Source organism: Camellia sinensis, chromosome 12 (genome assembly GCF_055761805.1).
Source record: "Camellia sinensis isolate YWXY chromosome 12, ASM5576180v1, whole genome shotgun sequence".
NCBI lineage: Eukaryota > Viridiplantae > Streptophyta > Magnoliopsida > Ericales > Theaceae > Camellia > Camellia sinensis.
In genome coordinates this window covers 93,034,566-93,061,334 of record NC_138972.1, presented here as the reverse complement: position 1 = coordinate 93,061,334, position 26,769 = coordinate 93,034,566, and the positions used below count along the sequence as shown (strand labels likewise).

General features: G+C 35.2%; 1 protein-coding gene across 2 annotated transcripts; it reads right to left on the bottom strand.

Moving 5' to 3' along the window:
- Positions 1 to 1,079: 1,079 nt before the first annotated feature.
- Positions 1,080 to 18,925, bottom strand: LOC114273441 (spectrin beta chain, brain). Of its 2 annotated transcripts, XM_028215235.2 has the most exons (16): positions 18,401 to 18,925; positions 17,276 to 17,519; positions 16,568 to 16,842; positions 8,952 to 9,119; positions 8,662 to 8,774; positions 8,037 to 8,556; positions 7,840 to 7,931; positions 5,822 to 5,884; positions 5,638 to 5,726; positions 5,473 to 5,538; positions 4,653 to 5,285; positions 4,442 to 4,513; positions 4,170 to 4,240; positions 4,030 to 4,087; positions 2,565 to 2,832; positions 1,080 to 1,970 (listed from the first exon to the last, which is right to left on the bottom strand). In XM_028215235.2, exons 1-16 carry the CDS (start codon positions 18,640 to 18,642, stop codon positions 1,318 to 1,320), a joined length of 3,627 nt encoding a protein of 1,208 aa, XP_028071036.2. In that variant the 5' UTR covers positions 18,643 to 18,925; the 3' UTR covers positions 1,080 to 1,317. The 2 variants fall into 2 exon arrangements, with proteins under 2 accessions (XP_028071036.2, XP_028071034.2); XM_028215233.2 differs by having other exon boundaries at positions 8,037 to 8,774.
- Between the last annotated feature and the right edge of the window lie 7,844 nt (positions 18,926 to 26,769).

Genomic DNA, 26,769 nt, shown 5'->3' with positions numbered 1-26,769 from the left:
GGACCATATTTGATTCGAAACAACCGAACTAGCACACTTTTCGATGTAATGGGTTGGAGAACAAGAAGGTCATGGAGAAATAGAAGCAACACTTGAACAACCCATATGCCAAACTCCAATGAGTTTTTGTTCCTAATTATCCAAGGCTAAATAAAACTTGAACCCGGAACCTATGAAATCAAAATCTGTGTTAGAAGCCACAGAATTGAAGAATTTTACAACATCCAACAACAAAAAAAGGAGGTAAACCACCAAAGGTTCAATTCATCTGTACAAAACAAAACTAAGATGACTACAACATCTAGTAAAATCAACTTGAAACCATCTAAATTGATGAACCAAAGTGAGAAAAAGCAGAAATCATCCAACACAACTTGCCTTTGCAAGTTTGTATGGTGACATTCCTTGAACTTCTGACCTACAATGAAAAAAGGTGGTGACCAAGACCGAGAAAATTGGCAAGGAATTCAATGCACTGGTTGAAAATCAGGAAGGAATATCTATATATAGTTATATATATATATATATGCCAAATCAACACGAGAATCAAGTTATCCAACTACCCTGCCTCTTTAGCTCAGGTGGTTTAATGAACTACAGAAATTTGCGGGCACGTAAAGAAAGAAAAGAAAAATTAATGAATCAGGGAAATGTAGCATAGCAACAAGTTTAACACAAGATAAACCAATTCTCACCATATCACTCGCACAAAGCAGGTAAAGTAAGTTCTGCAGAAGCAAGCTACTTCATGATGAAGGTAGACATAGCTTTCGAAAACAATGCAATATACTAAAAACAAACATTTGATCGGATACTTCATGGAAGAAGATTTTTTTTTTTTTTTTTTTTCAATTTTCATGGAGAGAGTGCAGGAGATGATCATTGCATAGGAAAATGAAAAGCGAGGTAAGAATTACACACATCTTCGTTCTGACATACCTGGAGGAAAAGAATTTCGGAATTTTCCCAGAAAGAACAGGGATCGTCTAGTTGCTGTAACAATGAAACAGAAGAATATCTTTGAACTTGATTAGTCAATGGTGCAAAAAAAAAATTAATTAACCAAACAAAACCTTGAATAATGAAGAGTAATGAAATATATTCATTCAACTTTCAGAGGCCTCAACATTTCTGTTGTAAATTAAATTGAAGCAGAATTTCACACAATGCCAAGGTAGGATATTTCAATTACGTCCTTCAAAAAACTATGCCAAAGAATGTACTACCAACAATTACAATTTCTGACTTGTGTGCCACAGCTTGACCAGTTAGTTACATACTTGCTGATAGTTTTCCATATTCAACTGTAGATGGCCTTTAAATAAGCATGTTCAACTCTGAGAGGTCATCCATGGGTATTTCAAGACCCATAGAGTCATGGTCTTGCAAACCGTCTTCATCAAAGTTCAACCAAGAACTCAGATCTTGATGCCCAGCAAGCTCATTGGGCACACGTAGTTCGATAGAATCTAATTCATTTAGCTGTAAGTTTGCAAAATCAATTGTTTTTTCTGCCTCTTTAGATGAATCCCGAGGAACATTAACAGCAGCTGGCAGCCCCATAAAACTAGCCTGCAGTCCATTTCCTGAAGTTGGCAAATGATTTGTTTGTTGCTTCGGCTTTGCTCTTGATTTTTGCTCGCTCCTAAAGCTGCCTAGTGATGGATAACCAAATCCAGAGACAGAATCACTAGGTAATATATCTCTGTTTTGCTCCTTATCTCTCACATTGTTCTTTTCCATCACCCAGCAGTGGGGTTTACTGCCTATAACTGAGAGTTTTGGGAAAGCACTGCCAACAACATCATCAAGCAAAACTTCCCTTTTGTCGCCCTTGTTTAAAATGGGTTCTTGCTTAAAAAGACCAATTTCAGATGGACTGATAGCACCCAATGCATCTGAAGAACCTCGATCCGCATTATTAATTCGAGAATCAGGTCTCTTGAAAGTACTGCAGACTGCACCAGTGGCTGCAAAGGATAACCATAACACTTTTTTTGTTAAAAACTAGTAAAACAGCTTTGAAGTTGCAAAAGCTGCTTCAAACTTCACTCTATTTGGTTTCGTTTTCAAAATCTGTTTTCTGAAAGTGAAATGCTAGAGATCCCTAAATTCAGCCCTAATAATTTGCCAGAAGGGTGGGTCTTAGGTCGTTGATTTTTAAACCAATCGATAATTAACATCATGGTGGGTAAATTAAGGGGTCTCAAGCTTTTCCTTCTGAAAAACACTAAAAACTAATTTGGTGAAAAAACAATGGAAAATTAAAAACACTCATCATTTCATGTTGTTTTCTTTGTTTGTGGAAAAATAGTTTTTGAAAATTCAAAAATATCTTTGTAGTGTTTATTTTCACCAAACTAGTTTTTAATAAAACAAAAAACAGATTCTGAAAACGAAACCAAACAGAGTGCACAGTAACACAAGCAATGGTGAAACATCTGAACTTTGAATGTTACAGGGCCCCAGAGCCCGTTATAGAGTTTTGATAATCTACATTCTCAAGTAGAATGAAAACAGCAAACCAATATGATAGCAACCACATAAAGATCTAATTGACATACCTGAACTCTTGGCTTCGGCTTTATGGTTGAAAGCTTCATCATATGTATTACTAGCAGTCCCTGAGGCAACACAATCAATAGATTGTGCATCACTGTTGCATGAATGTGCAGGGAAGATAACACCCTGTAGATGAGGCTCACTAAAGCAACTCCTCCCTGTATCTTCAAATTTCTTGCATCTAGCAAGAGTACGCTTGACAAAAGCCAAGGCAACCTGTTTCGAAACCTTACGAATCACACTTTTTGAAGAATTACTACCTCGATAAGCCTGCAATTAGTGGGTTGGAAAAGTTAGTGGGTTTTATCTAAATGAAAGACCTTGGTTCAATTGTAGGCGCTTCTTCAGACAAATACGTCAGTTATGTATGATCTTTTCAACAAACTTACAAGGTCACACAATTTACATATGACAATTCTCATCTTTTACTTAGTAATAATCATATATGAGGATTTCTATATAATTTAATTTAAGAGCACATACTGTAAGGTTTAACAAATGTTTATACATACATTACAGAATATTACTAGCAATTTACGAGTAAACATAAGGCTGATACATAACTAATTTACTGTAAATGTGTAAGCATACATAAATCCGCATTTTTAATTAACTTAAGCATACATAAATCCGCATTTTTAATTAACTTTATATTAACAAGTGTTTATCAGCAACAAAGAAAAATTTATTAAATATCAAAGAAAAAGAGATACAGCAGATAACAAGTAGGACAAGAACTCTACCAGGTACGAGATAAAAGGAAAAATTGAAAAATTATATATCACACACATTATTTTTTTTTAATGGCACTGGGGTGTCCGGATCAAAGCCTGACTAATTCCCGGTGGGGGCATAGGGCCTCAGCAAGGAGTTTCCTGCACCATGGTTAATTCAAGAGTTTTCCCTCAATCAAATGGGCCCAAGGAAGTGTTAGCATCTAAGAGGTTTCGATCCTAAACCTTGGAAAGAACACAACCCCAAGACCCAAGACCTTGCCACTAGGCCAACCCCTTGGGGTTGTATCACACACACAGATTTTCAATCTCTAGAAATCAAAAATAAAGAAATTCTCTTGAAAGAGGGTGTTGATGAAACCCCAAAATATGCCAAATAGTAGATTTTATTTCATAAACCCCTTAAATCCTATAGTTTATGTTCAAACACTCTTCAATTCCTTTCTTAACCCAATGGACCACATAACCGCACAAACGATACATCCCCAAAGGGTACGGGCCATCAGATTAAAACCAAAACCACCAAAATCAATGCAAAACGTATCAACACAAGAAGGAATCACACACACAATCCATCTCAACCATAATACTGGATAAATTTGATATTGTTGAATTATGAATCTAGAATAACCATCCATCCATGTACAAAGAGTAAGACAAAAGTGGAAATACATTAAGGGCTTCCATTACAAACTTGAAGGAAGTGGTTCAATGAAGCAATAGAAGCAATTACCATGCGTTTTTTGTAAGCCATCTCAACCAGTTTGTTCATTGCAACCTGTTCGATGTCCCTGCAAACCAAACCATATTCTTCATGATGGAAAAAGAAACCATACATCAGCAGAAACACATCCAAATCATTACTAGTCTTACCGTCTTTCCAAATCTCTAGCATATTGAATAGCTTTATCAATTTCCCCCAAATTTTTCTTAAGTCTTCCCACCTATCATGAAATTGACCACAAAAAATTAGAGAAAGAAAATAGTTAGTATTTTAAGAGGCAACAAATAGGAGACAAAATGATAGTATCCAGGGTGTTCAAGATGAAAACCAGATAACAATGGGGAAATTTTTTGTGGGACTTGACTCCTAACTAATGCTCAACTCTTTTGAAACAGATGAACAGGAAATTAAAGCATTCAACCTGCTGGAACAGGCCTCCTTGGAGTTCCATAATATCTTGATTAATCCTTTCTTGTCCCGCTGCTAGATCAGTCTGTAACAAGGATGCAAGGCACACAAACATAAGTAGAACTACACACATACACGCATGAGCGCGCACACAAAAAAAAAAAAAAATTAGTACTGGCGTTACTCAACTACGAGATTATGATAGTGAAGCGATAAAAGCATACCATTGTCTCAGGACACAAGCCAATGCTCTGTAGCTCCAGAAGCAATCTGTCATCAAAGCACAGCATCTGATACTGGCAGTGTACGGAAGAACTATCAGACACATTTGTTTGTGTAGGATGTGGCACACTCAGAGCATTCTGAGGAATCCTAGAGACAAATCCTGAATCTAAATGAGACAAACCATCGTCTGCTTGCCACTGTTCATTGTTACATAAAGAACTGGATACACTTCGGTTACTATATGTATTAGATGAAGCACTCTTATTACAAGAAAATCTGTCCAAAAAGCAATGCTTCTGAATCTGCAGACCCGCTTCTGACTCAACTTCAGATTCCATTCTGTCCCTATCTTTAGGCTCAACATCAATATGGTTACACGAACCACAATGTGAATCATCACTTGCACACTGAAAGGATATATTTATCCCATCATTCTGGTGGTAAAATTCTTCACTTTCATCTTCTTCAATCAAAGCAGAGAGAACCCTTTGAAACAGTGAAGGAACTTTGTCCAGTTTCCTTCCCATGTCAACTCTTTCACAAAATGCATCACTTTCGGATGATTCTTGATTTGAGCAGACTCCATGTGTTCCACAAGAATAATAATTAACTTCTTCATGATTGAGAGCACCCTGAGAGAGTAAAATAACTTTACAATTAAATCACATTCCATTAAAAAGATAAGCTATATCGTACCCTAAATTCGACAAAATTTTCAGTTTAGTCCAAGATTTATAAACATTTTTTTGTAGTGGATGTCCACAACTAACTAATAAAGATCAAGATAATGGCTGATGTAGCATAATGCAAATTAAGTACCGAAGTATTATATTCATCACCAAACATCCGAGACAGGCTCTCATTTAGCTCCTCAGCAAAAGAAAGCTGTTCCAATATCAAAATAATTAAATAAAAAAAAAACTATTCAGCATCTGTAAGTCACAACAACCACTATGTATTCATTAACACAGAGTATTACAGTACCTGTTGCTTCAGGTATGATGTGTCCTGTGAGCTGACGGAAGCAAAAATGTATTCTATTTTCTTCCAAAACTGCCCCGAACAGGCAAGGTCTACAAAAGAAGTTACAGTAAGAATCATTTCCCCGTAAAAAATGGAGAAAAAAAAAAAATATATATATATATATATATAAGAGACTGATGCATACAGCTAGCTTTACGAGCAGCATTTGCAGCAGCTAATATTTGTTCATGATCATCATCTGATTCACCTGAAAAATAGTATGTCACATACATTATAAATGTTTCCAAGAAGCTCCAATGACAACCATGAGCAATTCCATTTACATTTCATCTATTTTCATTCTTAATTACCACCAAACAAATAGAAATATAAGTAGTTGTAAAAGATGTAAAGTAGGAAATTTTTATTTAAAAAGGCCATGGACGCAAGATCTAAGGACACATTGTTAGGGAAAAAAATGTTTTAGTTTCACTAGTTATTAGTCTTTAGTTTTTTTTTTATTTTTTATTTGTTTAGCAATTTCAATTCAAAATTGAGTCAGTAATTTTATTTTATTTATTTTAGGCTTAGCTGAGCAGTTGAGCAATTTCAGTTCTAATTCGATGAAGACTAAGTAAACCTTGACTCAGACTCAACATACTCGAAAGAATGGCTTAAAAAATTCAAGGATAACAATCTCATAGTTATTCATGTATAATGCACTCATGCATGTGCATTCACACACTTGGGTTGGGTATTATTCCAGTATTTTTTTCTTGGAGTTTTTTTTAGCTTTGTAATAGGCTAAGTTAATTCATGGTATGTTGTTCATAGGACCCCCTTGGTTTGGTTTTCACTAAGCCTTTTCGGACTTAAAATTTGTAAAAAAACACTATCGTGCAAGTTCAAACGTTCACACTACCAAACAAGAACGGGTTTTCTGTCATAGCATTTGGAGAGTGAACAACTCGTAGCTTCATCGTTCCAACACTGCCACAATTTGTTTGAACACTTAAGTCTACTGGGTTTGAAGTTTGTTTTACAACTTGGTTTCACCAATGCCACAGTTCGAACACACTCTACCATTTAAACACATTGTTTTTTGAGGAAGTCCTTCCTAGTCTCTTAAGGATTTTTATTCCTTGTTGATATAAGTTTTCTTGAGAGCTATTTCCAGTCGTCCTTGGACTGCTACATATGGGGATTGCTATAGAGATTATGGGTGTGTTTGGTTTGTGTTTTGAAATATGTTTTTGGAAGAATATTTCCAAAAACGTGTTTGGTTACAAATTTTCTCAAAAAAATTCCAAAATTACTTTTCTCTCTCTATTACATATCAATCAATCACTTTTTCTCTCTCCTCTCCCCTTCTCAATCACTTTTTCTCTCACACACATCTACTTCATTACAACCAAACCAAACAAAGCCTTAAGTCCCATCAAATGGGGTCGGCTACATCTACTCAATTACAACAAAATATCAAATTATCCCAAACTCCCAAACTCCAAAACTATTTTCAAAATATGCAACCAAACAAACCAAAAAAATTTCTAAACTCTCCCCAAATTTATTTTTTTTTGAAAATTTATCTCAAAACACAAACCAAGCACACCCTATACTTTAGGCTTCTAAGTCTCGAGTATTTTGAGTATGAGGTGAGGGCAATGGAGAGCACTGAACAGTGAACAATCATATTTAATTGTGTGTGCTTGCATATCTTATTAAATTTGTGAAAGAATTTTTATAATGATTATAATCGATCACAGAGTGGTGCAATCAATGGTCCTTGAAATAAACTGATTTTATTTCTAAAATATTTCACTTCACACACACACACACTAGCATCAATGTCATAGATAGACAAAACTGAAACAGTGACCACAAAGACCTGAAATGCAATTTAGTTCAGGTCAACATACATTAGATTTTGTTGATCACCATGTTTGGTTTCTTTTCAGAAACAAATTTTCGAAATTATTTTAAAAAAATAGAAACTAATTTGATAAAAATAAATATCAAATAGATATTTTTAAATTTTTAAAAATTATTTATGGCCTCCCAAAAGATAAAATTATATAAAAATAAAAAGTGTTTTTGATTTTTTTATTTCTTTCACCAAATTAATTTTTAGTTTTTTCGAAAAAAATTCGGAAACAAGTTTTTGAAAACCAAACCAAACATGATTATTTTGCAATCACAGGTTGACTGAAATGCTAATAGAACCTGTAAAGTCTGAAGAACTATTTAACACTAGCCCAGCACGAGTAGAAGTTTTACGATCCTTCAGCTTCTTTGAAGGTGGACGACCCGATTTACTATATAAAAAGATAACAAAAAATTTAGTTGACAGTAATGTGCAAAGGAAAAAAGTAAGTACATCTTGAAATTTTTTTAACATTCTAAGAAAAAATATTCAAAACCTTTTGTTCTTGTCAAAACCACGCTTGATGCTTTGAAGTTGCTTTGTTGTAGAAAACTTTTCTCCTTCCTCTCTTGTGTGAGTGACAACTGGTTTACTTGAGGACAAAAAGCTTCCAACTTTTCCTTGACTATGAATATCTTCTCCAATTTCTTCCTTAACAGGTATTTTGTTCTTCCTTGAAAGCAATATAGAAGGCCCATCATTATGATCTGCATTTACAGAAACCTCGCCATTATCTGCGCCTTTTCCTTTCAATTGGCTTCCCCCACCTCCAGACTCTTCACCTTCAGATAATCCAATAGGAGATGGAATACTCCCAAGTTTCATTTTTAACTTTGGGTTATTGTTGTCCACATGAGAAGAATATCTAGAGCTAAGATCAGATGCTGCAAAGCCCTGAGATGAGATCTGGTCTTCATCATTGTTTATGACATGAGAAACAAGATTCGATCTCCTTGTGCGTGAGATTTTATGTGGTCTCTTGCGAACCCAATGAGTCATGGGATGAGCAGATGAACCTGTAGACATTGGACGCTTGTGATTATTTGTCATGCCTAATGGTGGAACTTTATTTTCAGTTGTAGGTAGTTCCGAGCCCTCACGAGCTCCAGATGAGGGATGACCTTGAGGAGAGGGCTCCATATTCATGATAGAACCTGTTCTTTGAGCTCTAGAAACCTTCCCTTTTGTCACAGTGCTGGGACTGCCTGCTGGCTTCTCCTTGTGGATACTGAGCCTGAAAAATAAGGTAGAAAATGAATTAATCACCACATCACTATAATGAAAAACGTGCAAAACAAATTGTCCAGGCAAAAGGAAACATAACTTGTGGTCTTCAATCTTGAAAGTTTTAACTATTTCTGCAACTCTACTGGAGACTGACAAAGATTAAATAGAGAAAGTAAATACATACTTATTGATACCCTTAACTGAAATCCTTTCCTCTAAGATGGTTGTACGGTCCTTTGGAGAAGGGACAGTTTCCAGTTCATTCCTCAGTGCTGTACAAGACTGCGAACTAACAGGCTCAAAAGACTCATCCAACTTGTCAATTCCACTCAATCCTGGTGAAGATCTTGCTCTGCAACAGCATAGAATCAAATAACACAAGGGGAAAAAATATTCCCCCTACTCCTACCTGCCTTATTTCGAATTGCAGTTTTTGATAAATGTATATAACATACAAGTTATGTCCAAACATTGAGTGAAAACAGCAAAACATGGAAGCAGACAAAAAAACCTAGTTAAGAGGATAAATTGCAGAGGAAAGAAAAAATTACATAAATGATAATCATGGCATATTGGATGAAAATGGAAAATTTAGTCTCGGGCCAGTAATTGCAAGAGCCAGTTGAGGTAAACTAATAAAAGCACTTCAAGGGGTCAGCGGAGAGCCATACCCAATGAACTCCAGAAACACTCAGTTACATTAAGGGGGTTCGGGTTCACTAAAGGTCCCATAATTAACTGTCATGGAGATCTATAGTGAATAACTTATACATGATAAAGCATATTCACAAGGTATTAGATCTCAACCAAGCTCAAGGCATAAAACTTGCTAGCTTAAACAAGCCTTGTCAAGCTGGTCATCATCGCTCTGTCAGAACTTATGTCATACACAGCGTAAAATTTTCAATATTACTGTGCCTGTGAATACACAAATATAAGTTTTGTTTGATAACTCAGTTCCCTTTGTGACACGGACTTGGGTGGTAGAACTCATTCCCAAAAACTAGCATGTACAATCCCCTTTGTACCAAAGCAATGTGGGACTTCGCTTCATAACCTCTCTCATGCAAAGAGTGCAGGGCCCAGGACACACACCCTACCCATCCCTGCGGAACATTCAACTCCGATACCATGTGACATGGTCTTAACTAGGTACCAAATATAGAAGTAATTTACAAAAGAATTTATTTCTTACAATAAGAAGTTGGGACTCTCAGATTCTCCAAGATTAATTCAAGTGGTCCTTCAGATAACACCACTGCCAGAAGAGTAAAGGTGTTGCAAACTTACTAAGGAATATTAGCTACATCAATTCAATAAAATCAATGACAATAAGTTGCAAAATTATTTTCCAGAAAAAACAGATCCTAATTTTCGAAAAATAGCCAACCCCACTTGATTGGGATACAAGGCTTAGTTGGATTTGGTTTGATTTGGTTTGGCTGGGCTGGTAATTCTCTTTCTTTTTATACATTGTGGGTATAATAAACCCTGCGGCCATGTAATTTCCTGAAATTCAGTTAGTTGATTTATACATTAAGAGCAAAAGTTAAATTAAGCTCCTCTGATTAATTTTCCCTTTGATCGTTAAAATGTTCACCTAATAAGAGGGCACATAAAAAGGAACAAGCGCGCGCACACACACAGAATCTCCAAATTTTCAAATGATTTTTCTGTAAAAAAGGAATCTTCTGGGACAGTAAGTGTAGAACACATCCTACCATATGTGAAATTCAAAGAAAAACAACTTCAAACCAAACAAGTGAATGACATGCCGATGTCAGAAATTTTCATACCAACTCTCATTAGGTGTGCGATGGGAGACAAGGTTTGTCAGATCAAAGAAAATAACAACAAAAGAGAAGCATAGAAACTCACCATGTTCAGAGAAGAAGCATAGAAACTCACCATATTTAGAGAAGCTAGCAATTAGGTGCTAGTGGAACCCTAGCTGTTCTAGCTCTTCCTCTTCTCTAACCAACCATACATTTACCAAACTTTTAATGTCAAAAGTTTAAATTTGAATGGAAGATGGGACTGCTGTTTAGATGGGGGGGTCAGGAAGGTTTTGAGTGATAGATCGCAGCAGCGAAGGAAGCCCTAAATAATGACTGTGAGCAGGTGGAGATCAAACGAGGTTTCAAAATTTGCTTATGCTATGTTTATAATATATCACCCTAACAATAGTTATCTTAGCTGTAATTATTTTAATTTAGACATCGTATCCACGCATTAACTACAATACTTATTTTTTATAAAAACCATTTAATTACAAATTTCATTATAAAAGGAATCCTAATTTATTGTATAGAACAGCGCTTTGTCTATACACCATTAAATGGAAAAAAATTCCCCAATGTCATAACAAGTCGTACAAAGGCCCTGTTTGGGAAGACAATTTTGGGCTAAAATAGCCAATAAAGACAAAATAAGCTAAAATAGCCAATAAGACAAAATGTCACATCCAAACCATAATCAATTCACTTTTTCTCTCACAACCATCAAATCAACTACAAAAAAAGCCAGCCAACCAACTTCCCAAACACAACTTTTTTAGCCAGGCTAAAATAACCAAAAAGCCAACTAAAATAGCCAACTTCCCAAACGAGCCCAAAATCATACGTTTATTGTTATTGATGTTGCATACAAGATTTTCTTATCATTGAAAGAGAAAAGGGAATCCTCATGTACATGCAAGATAGAACAAAAATCACATAGAGCAACAATTTAAGAAAAATTAAGAAATCTAAGACGAGATTTCCTACCTCAATTCCCACTAAAGAACAACAAAAGAAAATGCTTAAGCCTCACTAAAATGTTTCTCACAAAAAGATGTTTTAAAAGTTTGCTTGACCATAAGCATATTGTTTTCAACACTGGATTTGTACAGCAAACATCTGACAACATCATGCTTGTCGTCACTTTTTATTCCTTCAAATTCTCTACTAGTAACAAGGATTGTGGAATCAGCTTGTTCATACGCATCCCATATCTTTGCTTCATTTTTCAATTAATAAATTTTCTTCTGTGACAAAAAACATCAAGTTACCTCTTAGTCATTTTTCTATTTGCAATTTCATTTCAAAGTTCGAGTCTGACAGACTTTAATTTCTACTTTTAGGCTTAGTTGAGTCTTGACCATGCTCCATAGTGAAGCATCATTCAAGAAGACTTCTCCTTCAACTCCAGACTTTTGATCGGACAGGTTCTACACCAACGATAGGTGAAACTCATGCATTGCATTATCATCAATATAAGGTTTTATCTTTGATTAGACTTTTGGGTTTGAGTTTGTTGAGATCATCACCATAGTTAGATTAGTTTTGGATTATAGGCTAGATTAGCTATTGGGCTTGACTTTTAGAACCCATAGACTTGATCATTGAGCCCTGTATGAACAACTGCATTTTGTATGTATAGCTTCAAAGCCATGCGCATTCAAACACATGGAGCAATTTTTTAAACAAGAATGCCAATCAGCTTGTTTGGTTCTGATTTTCATAAAACAGTTTTCAGAAAATTCTACTTTTTTATTTTTCGTATTTTAATGTTTTCAATGAATTTTTCTAATATTTTAAGCAAATTTTTTTAATTTTTAAACACACCTAACATAAATACACTTAAAAAGTATAATATTTGTGAATTTTTTTAAAAAAAAATACACTAAATACCAAAAAAAATAATAATAAATACAAAATTTCAGTACGTTTTTTGTATTTTTGTGTATTTATTATTTTTTTAAAATATTTTTTCACAAATATTTTACTATTTAGATACATCTAAGTAAAGTGCATCTAAAAATGTAAAAAAGAACAAAATTGCTTAAAATTTAAAAAATATTCACTAAAAACAAAAAAAAAACACAAAAAACAAAATATTCAATTTTCATAAAACTGAAACCAAACACACAAAATATTTTTTGTGGTTGAGTTCCAAAATATTCACCGTTCAAATGCAGGCCTCGCTATTTTGAAGAAACAGAGCATATATTCACAGTGTACTCACCATTTGAACATAGTGTTGAACCGTTCAATTGACACATGATAAGTGACATATTTAGGAATTTGGTTCCTTGTTCACTTAGGATTTCTATATCTATATTATCTATACTATTATAAAAAGCCAAGTCTTGAGTTGGTGTGGATGTCACAGGATTTTTTCACCCCCTCCAAAATACCCTTCACCATGTAACTGCTATCTAACTACTTCAAATAACTGCCATTATGAGATTCAATTGTTTCAGATTCAATTCTTTTAGACAAATGTCAACACACACATAGTGTGTGCACCCACTTCTAGTCCATATACGTAGGAGCCTTGACAAACTTGTTAGGATTACCCATTGCAATGAATTTATAGGATTTCTATATCCACCCCAACAATCTCATATCCTCCAACCTCTCCAAAATCTTGCGCCTTTGTGTGTAATGTGATTGGTTTGGTTGGAGCGTAATCGTCAGGCTTTTCAAGGGTTTACGGTTTCATTTCCTTTTTTGAAGAATATGTTTTTGGTGGTATTGTATAGTTGGGGTGTTGGGGAGAGTGGTGCCGGATTTATTTTCTTTTATGAAGTTTATTGATTCGTTATTTGTCTTGATGTAGGTTTTGTGACCCTGTTTGTTTTGTTAGCATCATCTTGATGCTCTCTTTCTAAATTTACTCTTTATTTATTAAAAAAAAAAAATTTTCCCGCAGCCCCACATCTGACGATCTCTCTTATCAGAATCTTACGATACGTGATTCGATTCACGATTCGATTTGCAATTTTTGCAAAATCGATACGAATCTAAGAGTGAATCTATTTTGGAAGTAAATCTCTAGTGAATCGCACGATTCACAATCAATTCACTTTTTACGATTCATGCAATTTTTAAAATTATTGTGTCCAACATATTTTTGACTCTATTTTTTCTCCATCTTTTTAGTAAAATGACATAATACAACTTCTAATAGCGTTTAATACTAAAATAACCAACATATATACATGACTTGTTGTTATTTTAGTGATTATGAAGTTTTTAATAAAATTCAATTAGATTTACTCAGACCCAACATATTTTTAACCTTTCTTCTCATTTTTTTTCCCTTTAAAAATCGTAATATATCTTCTAAAGATGTTTAAGATTAAAATTACACTATGAATTATCTATTGCTATTTTATTAAATTAAATATTACATGTATGGGGTTAGTTATACTTTTTAAAATATTTTAGGTTTTAAAAAAAAAGGATTCTAAATGATTATTTCTTATTATTTGTTCACTATTACTTAGAAAAGTATGTATGCTTATTGTCCAAATATCAGTATCGTTGTTAATTATTGTTACTTTAGAAATTGATAGTTTGTCTATTTGGTTATTATTTTTATTAAGAATGGTTGATAAGAAATATTTTAAAAAAAAAAAAAGGTAAGATGGTGATCTTCCATAAGAACGTTTGTTAACTTCTTACTTATTAAACTACGTAATTATCATTCAAAATAACATTTTTATTTATTTAAGTCTAAATATTTTATATTCATAAGATATATTTAACATCTAAATGTGTAAATACATGTTTTAAAATAATTTAGAAGAAGTGACCGAATCTTTACGATTCACAATTCGATTCGATTCGCTTCGCGATTCGGTACGAAACCATTTCGATTCACGATACGAATCCCAATTTGACAACTATGCTGACGATCTATCATTGTGTCCACTCCCATCTCTCCGGTAAGCTCTCCAAACCACTGCCATTGTTTGCATAGCCACAAGCTATTGCTACTCTATTGACACCCTGCCCTCTCTAGAATGCACCTTTGTCTAAACCATGACATACATTGGTGCAGTCCATGAGGAGATATACTTTGGTGCAGTCTATGTTGAGTTGCATGCCTATGTATTTCTTTTCTTTGTTTAAGATCCTGGTTAGGATTGCCAAAAAGATTGAGAAGTTAATGAGGGATTTCTTGTAGAAAGGATGTGATGAGGGGTTTAGGTTTTATTTAGTTAAATGGAAGGTTGACCTAGAAATAAGGGGGGTCTTGTTATTGGAAATGTTGTTACAAGAAACATTGCTCTCTTAAGCAAGTGGTTTTGGAGATTTCCACTCGAAAGCGATTCGTTGTGGCACTCCATCATTAAAAGCAAGTATGATGTTCAGGCCAATGGTATAGATTCTGTTGTGGTTAATAGAGGCAAATGTCGATCACCATAGAAATCTATTTCTTGTTTACTACCTATCGTGTCTTCATTCTTGTCTTTGAAAGTGGTAAATGGGTAAAGTATTCGATTTTGGGAGGATGGGTGGGTGGGGGAGTCCTCTTTCAATAGAGTCTTTCCACTCCTGTATCAATTGGTTCGAGTTCGGAATGTTTCAATTGTGTCAGTGGCGTGTTCTAACCTAGCACCAATTTCTTGAAACTTCAATTTCATCATGTATCTCAGTAATAGGGAGTCACTTGAGTTGGTTTCTTTGTTGTCTTTGCCTGACCTCAAAGGAAAGATAGGAGGGTATGGAACATCAATTCGTCAGAAGTCTTCTCATGTAAATCTATGTTTGACTGAATTATAGATGTACTTCTATTCTTTTATTTCCTTTCCACAAAAAAATTTGGTAAGCTGTTGTTCCTTATAAAGTGAAATTCTTCATGTGGCCCTTAGTTCATGGAAGTGTCATGACCATTGATATGCTCCAAAGGAGAAGGCCCAATCATGCTATTAGTCCTCAATGGTGTATAATGTGTAAGAAGGATGCAGAATCAGCGGACCACTTATTTCTACACTGCCCGATGGCCTTTGCACTTTGGCAGCGACTCTTTGGTTTGTGTGATGTACAGTGGTTACTCCATGGGAGTGCATGCCCATATTGCTAGTTTTCTATGGAGGGTTTGGAAAAAATAGGAAGGCCAAAACATTTTGGTCTTGCATTGTTTTTGCGATTTTAGGATCATTTGGTTGAAAAGAAATGATAGGATTTTTAACGAGAAGGAAGCAACAGAGGAAGCTTAGGGTGAGACATTTGGCATCAGTTTGGGCTTGTGTGTCTCCCCCTTTCAAGGACATGCCCTTGTTTTTGATCTCTAGGGATTGGGCTGCTGTTTGCCATACTTAGTGGTGGTCGTTATATGTCGTAGTTTTGTTTCTTTGGTCTTTAGCTTTGTATTTTCTGACTTTGTAGGAGTACTTCTTGTCCTCCCTTTGTTTTCATCTTTGTTTCAGTTATTTTGTTGCTGCTCAAAAAATAAATAATTGTTACATTACATTTTCCTGTCATGAAAACTTTGACAAGCAAACGAACTATGATTCAGTGAATTCTTTTACATTTATTTGATCTTCTTCATTTATAAATGACCACACTGAAACCCTAAGAGAAATATATATATATATATATATCATGCTGGTACTAATTTTCTGATATTCAGTGCATCTATTGTTTCAAGCTCACATCTCTAAAAACCTTGTCTGATACCATTTATAACTTTTCCACTCCTAACTCTGCATTATAAATCAAATGTACACAAACTTATTCATTGTTTAAGTGTTTTCCCACACCAAGAAGAATTCTTTTTTTTTTTTTAATTATTTTTTCCTTACTAATATAATTGTCGCAAAAAAGTACACATAGCAAATTCACAAAGCTACAGCATGCCATCTATGGAAAGCAGCTTCACAAAAATGGAACACAAATTAATTTTTAATCTAAATAATATAAATAACTCAATACTTACAATTGGGATATGCTCCAGTTCATCAGTAATGTCATACAGAAAGCAGAATCACAAAACCAGAACTTGTCCGACTAGAAGTATAGAGATTACCTTATACCAAGAGCATCACAAGATCGCAATTTGGTATCAGCATTTGGCTTTTGCGTGTCTCTTTTCATATCTTGCTCGCCATTTATGGCTCTATTAGTAATACCTACTCCAATTGATCTTTTCCTTTTCATTTTTTTCTCCCATCCTTCACCCGCAGGCAATCTCTGAATCTTTTCTTCAATCTGAATATCCCCCGTACAACCAGCCTTAAGCACTTCTCTATCCTTTTCCATGAAAATCTGCTGCTTCAAGACAACAGATGATTGACCATCTGCCTGGAAGATTTCCAATTTGAATTAGATTATAATCAAATTGAACAGAATTTCAAGCAATGACTGCTTATTAAGGATAACCGGTAAGACATAGACTGCAGATAGTAAGTGTTCCATTTAGAGATAGACTGAAAAAAAGCTGTTCTTATAAAAACTATCCCCGCCAATTATGGCAGCAAGGACTTGAAACAGAAGAGTTGTCCAATACATCACTGGAATGCACAACCTCTAACTTTTCAAATCAAAATCCTGGAAAGTGGAATCCATTCCTAATAATCTCAAAGACAGAATGAATATAAATGGAGAACAAAGACAGCCTGAATCAAATTAAACAATAACACTAACAAGTAACAAGAATGGGATATCCCCTTTGAAACAAGAGATGAATGCTAAAGGCACTAGTAGAGATCAGATCTGAAAGTTTATTCTCAAATACCATTGAAGTTCGAATGCGCTTCTTAAGCCCAAGCCCAGTGGTCCGAGTTGTTTTATCCTCAAATCTTTGAGTTGCATGATCATTAGGATTTCGAAGAATTTGACTTCCCACCTTGGACACACTTGCTCCACCTGACCTTTCGTTTGATAAGAGATCATTCCTCTGTCGCTTTTTTGAGCTTATTAAAGCTTTCCTATACTTATCCAGTTTAGATATGGATTCACTCAACATTTTTGCTCTATCCCTGCTTGAAAATCATCAAATCTTTGATAGTTATAAAACTAAACTAGCCATGCTCCAAGAGGCAAAACGAGTAACCAAATCCCAATCTTCCCCTTTCAATATGAAACAAATTAATTCCATTACACAATTATTAATATCAGCTATGAACTCACAATAACAATAACAATAACAATAACAATAACAATAACAAAAACAAAAACAACAAATGGATGATTCTTTTTTCCCTTCATGCCAGTTGATTGGCAAAAGCAAAACCATTTTCATGACTTTCCAAAACATAGATGACACTTTCAACAAGAAATGAATTAATTACAAAAATATTTTCAAATATGAACTCCCAACAACAACAACAACAACAAATTTTTTTTTTTTTTTGTTTTTTCCTTCAGGTCAGCTGGTTAGCAAAAGTAACTCAATTTTCGTGAATTTCCAAAACATGGTAAACAAAAAGACAAAATTAGAGGGAAATATCATTTCCTTTCAACAATAAATGAATTAACTATGAACTCACAACAACAACAACAACAGCAACAAATGGTTGATTCTTTTTTCCATTCAGCATTTTTTTGAATTTCCAAAACAAGGCAAATTATAGAGAAACACCATTTCCTTTCAACAAAAAATGAGACAAATATTTTCAACTATGAACTCACAACAACAACAAACAAATGGTTGATTCTTTTCTCCCTTCAAGTCAGCTGATTAGCAAAAGTAAAACCCTTCTCATGAATTTCCAAAACATGGTAAACAAATAGACAAAAATACCATTTCCATTCACACCATAAACCATGAAACACATTATTGTGAAAACAGCAATCTATTTTGCAATTAGGGAATTAATTCACAGTTTCAACAAACTGAGTAAGTAATAGAATCAATCACCTGGCCTTTCTAGAACCATCTTGAACACAATCCTTGAAATTCTTCAGTTCCTCAGTGGCCACAGGAGGGTGATTCTTCAAACAACAGTCCTCCAAAGCATTATTACCAGTCCCAATAGAAACACCAAGAACCCTCCTAAGCTCTCCAGATCGAGTGTATTTCTGGTTGCTCAGATTAATCGGTTCCAATGGCAGACACTGTGGAATCGGAGGCAAATCGGAGTTGATTCCACAACTCAACATTCTGATTCTAACAACAACAGTCTCAATCACTACTACTACAAGTCAAAATTGTATAGCAAAAATAAAGCGCAGTGAGAGATTGATGATGATGTTGTCGATGATGATTGACCCCCAAATGTATTGTTCCAATCGTGGAAGCCATTAATGTGAAAACTAGGGCCACTTCGAGTGTGTACAGTGGTTTTGAGAGACGCGTACAAACACGAGACACACCATTGAACTGTGACGTCATCATGAGTACGTACCATCATGAATAGTCTGAATTTGATGAATAACACCAAGCTCTACCGACTCTGTTATTTTGAAAATATAGTCAAAAGTTATTTTTTTTGATTTTTTTTATTTTTGATTTTTTTTTTTAAAAAGAAAAGTGAGTTAAAAGTTAAGAAATAATTTTTAATTCAAAAATGGTTAAAAGTTATATTTTATTTTTTAATTTATTTTAAATTATATTATTTTTTATATGTTTTTTTAAAATTAAAAAATTAATTTTTAACTATCTTCTCAAAACAATTCTCAATCTGAATGATTTTTTTTGGTAAATTACAAACACGTTTCCGAGGTTTACTTAAATTACAAATTACTCCACGTGATTCTAGAAATTATATCATGTACTTTAAGATTTCTAATTTCACAATAAATAGGTCATTTTATTAATAAATTATCAAGTTAATTAACAGTTTTTAATAATGTTAAAATTTTATTTCAATTAATAATTCAGTAATTTTATTATTGTATAGGTGAACAGTTAGAAATTTCATTTTTTCAATTAATTCTGTTAAATAAAAAATTCTGACATTAAGCATTTGTAATCTTCTAAACCACATGGACAATTCGTATTTTAAGTAAATCTCATAAGATATATTTGTAATTTATCCCTCTTCTTTTTTTTTTATCTAAAATGAATCTCCGAGGTATGATTCGGGTGAATTGAGACCAAACAAATTTCATAGATAAATTATTAACTTCGTTTGGGATGTGAGTTGATTTTTTAACTTTTTAATTATTTTAATTTGGGGTTGAAAAGCCTCGTTTGCAATAGATTTTTTGATTTTTTTTTTTACTTTGTGAGGAAAAAAAAATGAAATGATTATGGTTTGAATGTGATATTTTATCTATTGACTTTTTAATTTATTTTGTCTTTTTTGTGGCTATTTTAGCCCAAATAACCTATGTCAAACATAGCTTAAGGGATTATATTTGAAATGATTTAAATAATTATATTTTTTGACTAAATATTTGATGGATAAATCATTAATCATAAAATTAAGGGATTATTTGAAATAATTTAAATAAGCATATTTTTATTTTTTAATAAAAGATAGGTAAAAAAATTAAGAAATGATGTAACTTAAATAGATAAACTTATTTAAAAAATGTCAATTAAATTCTAAATTAAAAACAATTTTTTCACTTTTTAATTCGTGTTGGTTGTGGTGAATTTTTTAAATTTTTTATTAATTTTCTTTAATTTTTAAATTTACATAATCTAGATACATTTAGAAATTATAAAAGTTGTACAATTTTATAAAAATAAAAAAAATGAAAAAAAATATAAAAAAATTGAATATAAAAAAATATAAAAATATACTAAATTTTTGTTTATTTTTTTGTATTCAATGAATTCTTTTAGAAATTTTGCATAATTTTTTTTACTTTTTAAGTATATCTATATTAAATGAATTTAAAAACTAAAAAAAAAAAGCAAATATGAAAAAATCATTAAAAATAATAAAATACAAATTGATAATTTAAAATTTTATTTTTTTATTTTTGAAAATTCCAAATCAAGCAAGGTAGATTTGGAAGATTTTCCATTAATTTTTCAACTCATGCTTGTTGAAACAGAAACAAAAAGGCGAATTAAAAAAATTAAAAAAAAAACAAAAAAAGAAAAAGAAACAAGATAGAAGTCCTAAAAACACCAATGCATGCAATCTAAACTTTCTAACGTACCCAGAAACTCACGAACCTCCCCAATAACAAATAATCTAGCAATATCAGTTGTTGTTGATTTCAATTATTGAATTATAAAAGTGTTTCAAACTTTCAATTGTCGTGCTTTCCTCAATTCACACATAATCATCATCTGCATCTACTGCTACTCCATGTGAGAGCATTCTAATTGCTGAAGTCATTTTTTGAAGTGGAGACAATCTAAGGATATGAGTTGCATCTTTTTTTTTTTAACAAAATATGTATCGTATGCTTCAGTGGCATTCAAAATTTGCAGATACAGATGACGACGCATTCTAAAACGTCTTTGAAATGTTATAGGTGAATAAACTAGATTTGCCGCAAAATAATCCGCAAACAATCTATCATGGCCCTTTATTCTATCATGACGATGTATTTATATCCCACAACAAAACCATCTCTCTTTTTGATTGATGACTTGTTCTCAAAATCTGTATCATAAACGCATTATTTATCTCATAAAGACACAAAATTGCAACAATTTTTTCATTATCACTTTCATCATTAGAGGATGAGGAAGAAGAAGATGATGAAAAATCAGTGAACAGATAAGAAATTGAGCTAGTCATTATGCTCTGTTTTTCAGTTAGGGTTGGTTCTAGATACAACATGATTTGTTGAATTTATATAGTACATGGTTTAATCTGTTTATATCTATTTTTGGAGTGAAATAATTAAAGGAGGTAAAAAGAAATAGAAAATATTTAATGGAGGGAAAATGAATAAAAAGGAATTGAGGAAACCGAAATTGAGGGAAACACATTGTTTGAGTTACTCTTACCGATCGACTTGCCGGTCGTCCACCCGGATGACTTGTGTTTTGGTGACAGCTACAATTTCACCATTGGAGTAGCTGATATCAGATATGGGATTTGGTCAAATTTTTACTCAGATTTTATGACAAATTTGATACACTGTTGGAGATGCCTTTACATAGTTTAAACATTAATATATTTTTAGCTAGAAAAAATTAGTTTTTGTCTAAGCTAATTTGATTTTTTTAGGTTAACTTTTTAAGCTTTTGTACCTTGGATAAAAAGGCCAGTTAATATTTTAAGCACTCGTTTGGCATAAATGGTTTGGACTAAAATAGTTACAAGAAAAATAAAATAGATTAAAAAGCTAATCAGTTAAAATGTCACATCCAAATCATAATCATTTCATTTTTTCTCTCACAAAAGTCAAAAAATCTAAAAAATCAACAACAAACAAGATTTTTTAACCTCAGACTAAAATAGTTAAAATGCCAACTCACATCCAAACGAACCATAAGTAGCTTTTGTCAAACAACTTCAACTTTTTCACATATTGTTCAATACAATATAAAAATATTTTTACAACTTATTCAAAGCATTATAAATCTAAAAAGTTATAATCTTAAATTTAATTTTCAAATTTTGTCAAAGGGACTAATTATCCTCGGACATGGGATAAGTCACAGCAACGATCCGCTGTGAACTTGTGGAAGCTTTTTTCAAGTCTTTTTCGATGATTCGAACTGTTTATATTGTAAGATTCATTGAGTGTATTATTCATACAAAAAATCAAGTTAACTAGATGTGGGTGCTGATTTCCGACCACACTGCCAAACAGGAACTCAGCAGAAGAGCACAGACAGAATAGATCACGCCCGAACAACCTATCACAAAAAGATAAGAATACCGACGGTGGTTCGTCCACCCGGGGGCACTCCGACGATCAAGTTAATACTCAGTTATCTCTCAAAAATAGCAAATAATGTTTCACTCACTAGCCAAAATACAAAAAGTATACCTTAGACCCATGAGGGTGCCTTACTTTTATAGCCAGTACTAACTTGATCCTGTAGAAGCCTCGTTTCAATGGACTTTGGTTCAATGCTCATCTTGGACTCTCAACTGGATAGAAATAAACTCCCTAAGAGCTTTATCTTTATCCATACCGAGGTCCTCCCCAGTTCCAGGACTCTTGTCCCTTATTCGCTCCTCTCGGATTCCAGTATCTCCGCAGATAACCTCGGCCTAGCCAAGATGACCTCGGCGTCATGACCAAGACACATGGCACATCGGCTTACATTTCGGCGTCACATTGGCCACGTGTTGCCATTCACAAAATATGTTCCCACAACTGCCCCCTAGGTTCCATTTCCTCGGCATCCTGAGGTGATGGAACCTACATCATTTGTCCACATAGCACGTCGGCTAAGACTTACTCCTACTTTCATGACCAAGATTATTACACGTCGGCTTCATATAACCAAGACTCAAGAACCAAGTTCTTCAAGTTCTTTAGAGTTCTTTAACCGAGATCGCTCCTCTAGCCGAGGTTTTTGCTTCATTAAATCAAGAACTCCAAGAGTTTTATCTGCGCATGAGCTGTTACGCACGGTTTTCTCAACCGTTTCATCTACGCGTCCTTCTCTCATTGATTTGTACCTGACACACGCTATTAGGTTGCGTCGCTTCTGCGCACGTCGCCTGACAGACACGTCGTCCAAGGCATATCATTTATGGTTTGCCTCTTTTTCGCATTTTAACAAAACTTCTCCCTCTCTTTCCATCTCCTCACTCTGTATTCCTTCATTTTTGCTCAAGTTTTCTCTCTCTAAAGCTTCTTCCAAAATCGCCATTGTTCAAATATTCAAGCTCTGCAACTTGCTTCAATCACCTCCTCTGGTGAAGCATGCACTGTTCTTCTCCACTCATTGCCACCGTCTGACTCCAGCGTACCTCAAATCGGTGTCCTCGACCTCGGACCCAACTGGTGAGTTCCTTATTTTCTTCCAACTTTCAGTTTATGCCCTCCATGATTTCGAATATGTTTTCATCTATACCATATGTTCATTCTGTTACCATTGGATCTGTTTTCTTGGTTACACTCTGTTTCTTTCTTTTTTTCGATTATGAATCGATTTCCTATTCTTGAATCTTAAATCTTGAATATGTGTAATCTTTTATGAAAAATGCCAATCATGTTCTTTTGCTGTGACCTTTGCACACTGTTCTTCACACACTCACTTGGCGTCTTAAAGTTTTTGGATGAGTACATCTATCGTCTTGTTTTCTGCTTCACTCCTGATTTTTAAATTTCATTTCTTTTTTGGTTTTCTTGTTTTATTTCCACATTATTTCCTTTGATTCTTGTATCTGCATAGATTTTAGGTTTGGGATTTGATCTAGAACCCTTTTCCTTAGGAAAACTGAACCGAAACCCCCTTAGATTCTCAGAAATCTTCACTCCAGTGCTTTCTAGAGTTGAGCTGAGATCATTTGCCATTTTCTAAACTTCTTACCAAAAAACCTGAGATTGAACTCACTTTGGCCAAGATAATGGGTATGTTCAGGTAGAGGGTTGACACCCCTTCTAAGCTAGAATACTTTAAGTAGGAGTTTTCTATCCCAGCCGACATTCAAATCTGGTTGACTGAAGAGAATGACTTCATTATGCCTGGGAATGACTACATGCCCTTTCCCATAGTCTCCATCATTGAAGGAGGAGTCAGATTCCCCCTCAACACCCTTTTTAGGAAGGTCCTCCACTATTACAAATTGAACCTCATGCAATTAGCCGTAACCTTTTTTAGGATTATAAACGGAATCGCCGAGTTGGAACGTCAGCAAAACGCTAGGATCACCTTGTCCGATATACAATACTACTATACAATGTGTGGCCTTAAAACCAAAACTGGCTATACATATTACCTCAAGCCGAGATCCACCCAATACAAGCTGATAGTTGATATTCCAGACTCAAATAAAGGCGCGATTGATGATTACCTGATTGTCTCGGGCAATTGGGAGTTCGCGCCAGATGACGAACTCCACCTCTTCCTATTGCGCCGCCAAGTTCTTAGGGATGACAAGGGTACAGACTTAGTTTCCCTCCCTAGAGTCCCTTCTCTTACTTTTTTTAATCATCTTTTCTGTTAATCTGTTTCTAATGTATGATCTTTTTTTTGTAACTCTCCCCTAGCCAGAAAAAAACTTTCGCCAATACTACATGCCGAGCAAAGACTTGGTTCGCCTTCTCGACCTGCCAATCGAGCTTCGCAAGGCTCCAATCCTCTTTAATTACATCCCGACGTACCAGAAGCCCGTTGCCCGACGTTCCTCGAAAGAGCAAATCTCCACCTTCTGCAATAACTCCCCCTGCCACTTCATCGCCAAGGCCCGGTCAAGCCTCAACTTCTGATCCAGCAGAACAACCATCAACATCCGCTCCCCAATTGATTCCTCCAGCCCAGCGCCAACGCCGACGCCGAGCTCCACTCTTCGCTGCTACAAGCAGAACTCGCAGTCAAAAATGCCAAAGTACTGAAGCGTCGGCTTACGATCCAGCAAACCCACCCACTGCACTTCCAGCAATCCATTTCGGTACCAAAGTCACTGTTGCAGCCACCGTCGATAAGATGGGACGCAGTAAGGCTGTCATTGAAGACCTCTTGGCCGACATCCCTAGCGTTGTGACAGTTCAATCCTCTCCATCGTAATTCCAACCAAAGGCTAAGCCAAAGAGGGTAAAGAAAGCCAAAACTAAGGTAATAGTAACTTAAATTGACTCTGAAGACACTTTGCCGATCTCTAAACTAGCCCAGGTTGAGAAAAGTGCCTCTGCTGCTGAGAAAAAGCCTGTCGAGGCTGGTTCGTCCGAGGCACCCTCCTCGAAGAAGCCAAGGTCTGAGGGTACAGATCCGCCCGGCGCCTTTAACTCCAGCTCCCCTTAGGCCTCAACATTCATGGTGGGTGACCGACCTCTGCTAGCTGGCGACAGCGCACTAGACAGTGTTGAAGTCGGCACCGCTATCCCTACTGCCGTTCTCTTGCCAGCTGACATCAACCGAATGGCTGAGCTAACAGAGTATGAAAACTATGCCCTGATGATGCAGCACTATGTTTTGGTAAGTCTTTTACCTTATCTTCTAAAGTCTTTCAACACTTAGCCAAACTTTTACTAATCTGTTTTCTTTTCTTGCAGACCATCCAGAAGGGTCACTCTTTCGCAGTTAAGGCCGAAGATTGTAAGAAAGAACTAACCTAAAAGACCAAGGAGGCAGCCAAACTTCTCACTTCACTTAACAAAGCCGAGGCTCGCATCCGAGGTCTTCTTGATTAGGCCAAGGCTACTAAGTTAGCCTTGAAAACAGCAAAGGGTCGCGCTGAGGCTGCAGAAAATGTTGCCGAGGTTGCTCTGGCCGAGGAAAAAGAGGCCAAAGAGAAAGAGGCCCAGATCCAAACCGAGCTCCAAACAGCACTATCTACAAAGGCAGCCGAAATCAAGAAGGCAAGCAAGAAAGCCTATACCGAAAGAGCAACCGACGTCCGCGAGGAGTACAAAAAGCAAGTCAGACAGGCATGCAACAGGGGTTACACCTTTGGTTGGATGGTTGCTTTGAAAGAGCTAGCTGTCCCTGAGGACTCACCCCTTCGCGACGAGGGCTGACTTGTCGTACCATTTCCTCCTGGTCCAAGCCAATCTGAGGGTGAGGTTGGGGAGAAGAAGAAGAAGAAGTCGAGGCTGGAGCTGGTGCTGAGGGTTCTACTGGGGCCAAGTGTCACGACCCAAACCCGCCCCTATGGGTTTAGCACAGTAATCGGCTAGTAATCCGTGATTACCGAAGGCCTGCTTAACAGTAAAACAGTAATATAGAGTACAGGGGCTGGCGAAAGCCAAAACAGTAATTAAAAGATGTCCAATGAGCTGTGACAGTCTGTATGCAAAAAGACTTTTTAAAACATATTCACATTCAGGACAAGACAGTATATACAAACATCATATACAAGTATTCAGTTAGGGACCAAATCCCTACCATAACAGTACAGTAACAGTTTATACAAAACAGAGACAAAAAGAGGGAATCTAAAACACCCCGAAGCAGCCTTAGCTTGGCAGCACTTGGAACCTCGCAGTGACGCACGTTGGTTGGCTTGACAAAACAAGAGCTAATCCGACGCTCCTAACTCCGATCCGGTGCCTAAACACCTACATATATATATAAATAGTAAGCTAAAACCCAGTGAATAACATATGCGTAAAGAGGTTAAGAATGAATGTCCTTTCAGTAATGAAAACAGTCATTTATCAATATATCAGTCATTCAATTTGTGGCTCATAATTCATGCCATAACAGTCATTCAGAAACTATAATAGTCATATGCGGTACATCCAATAGCA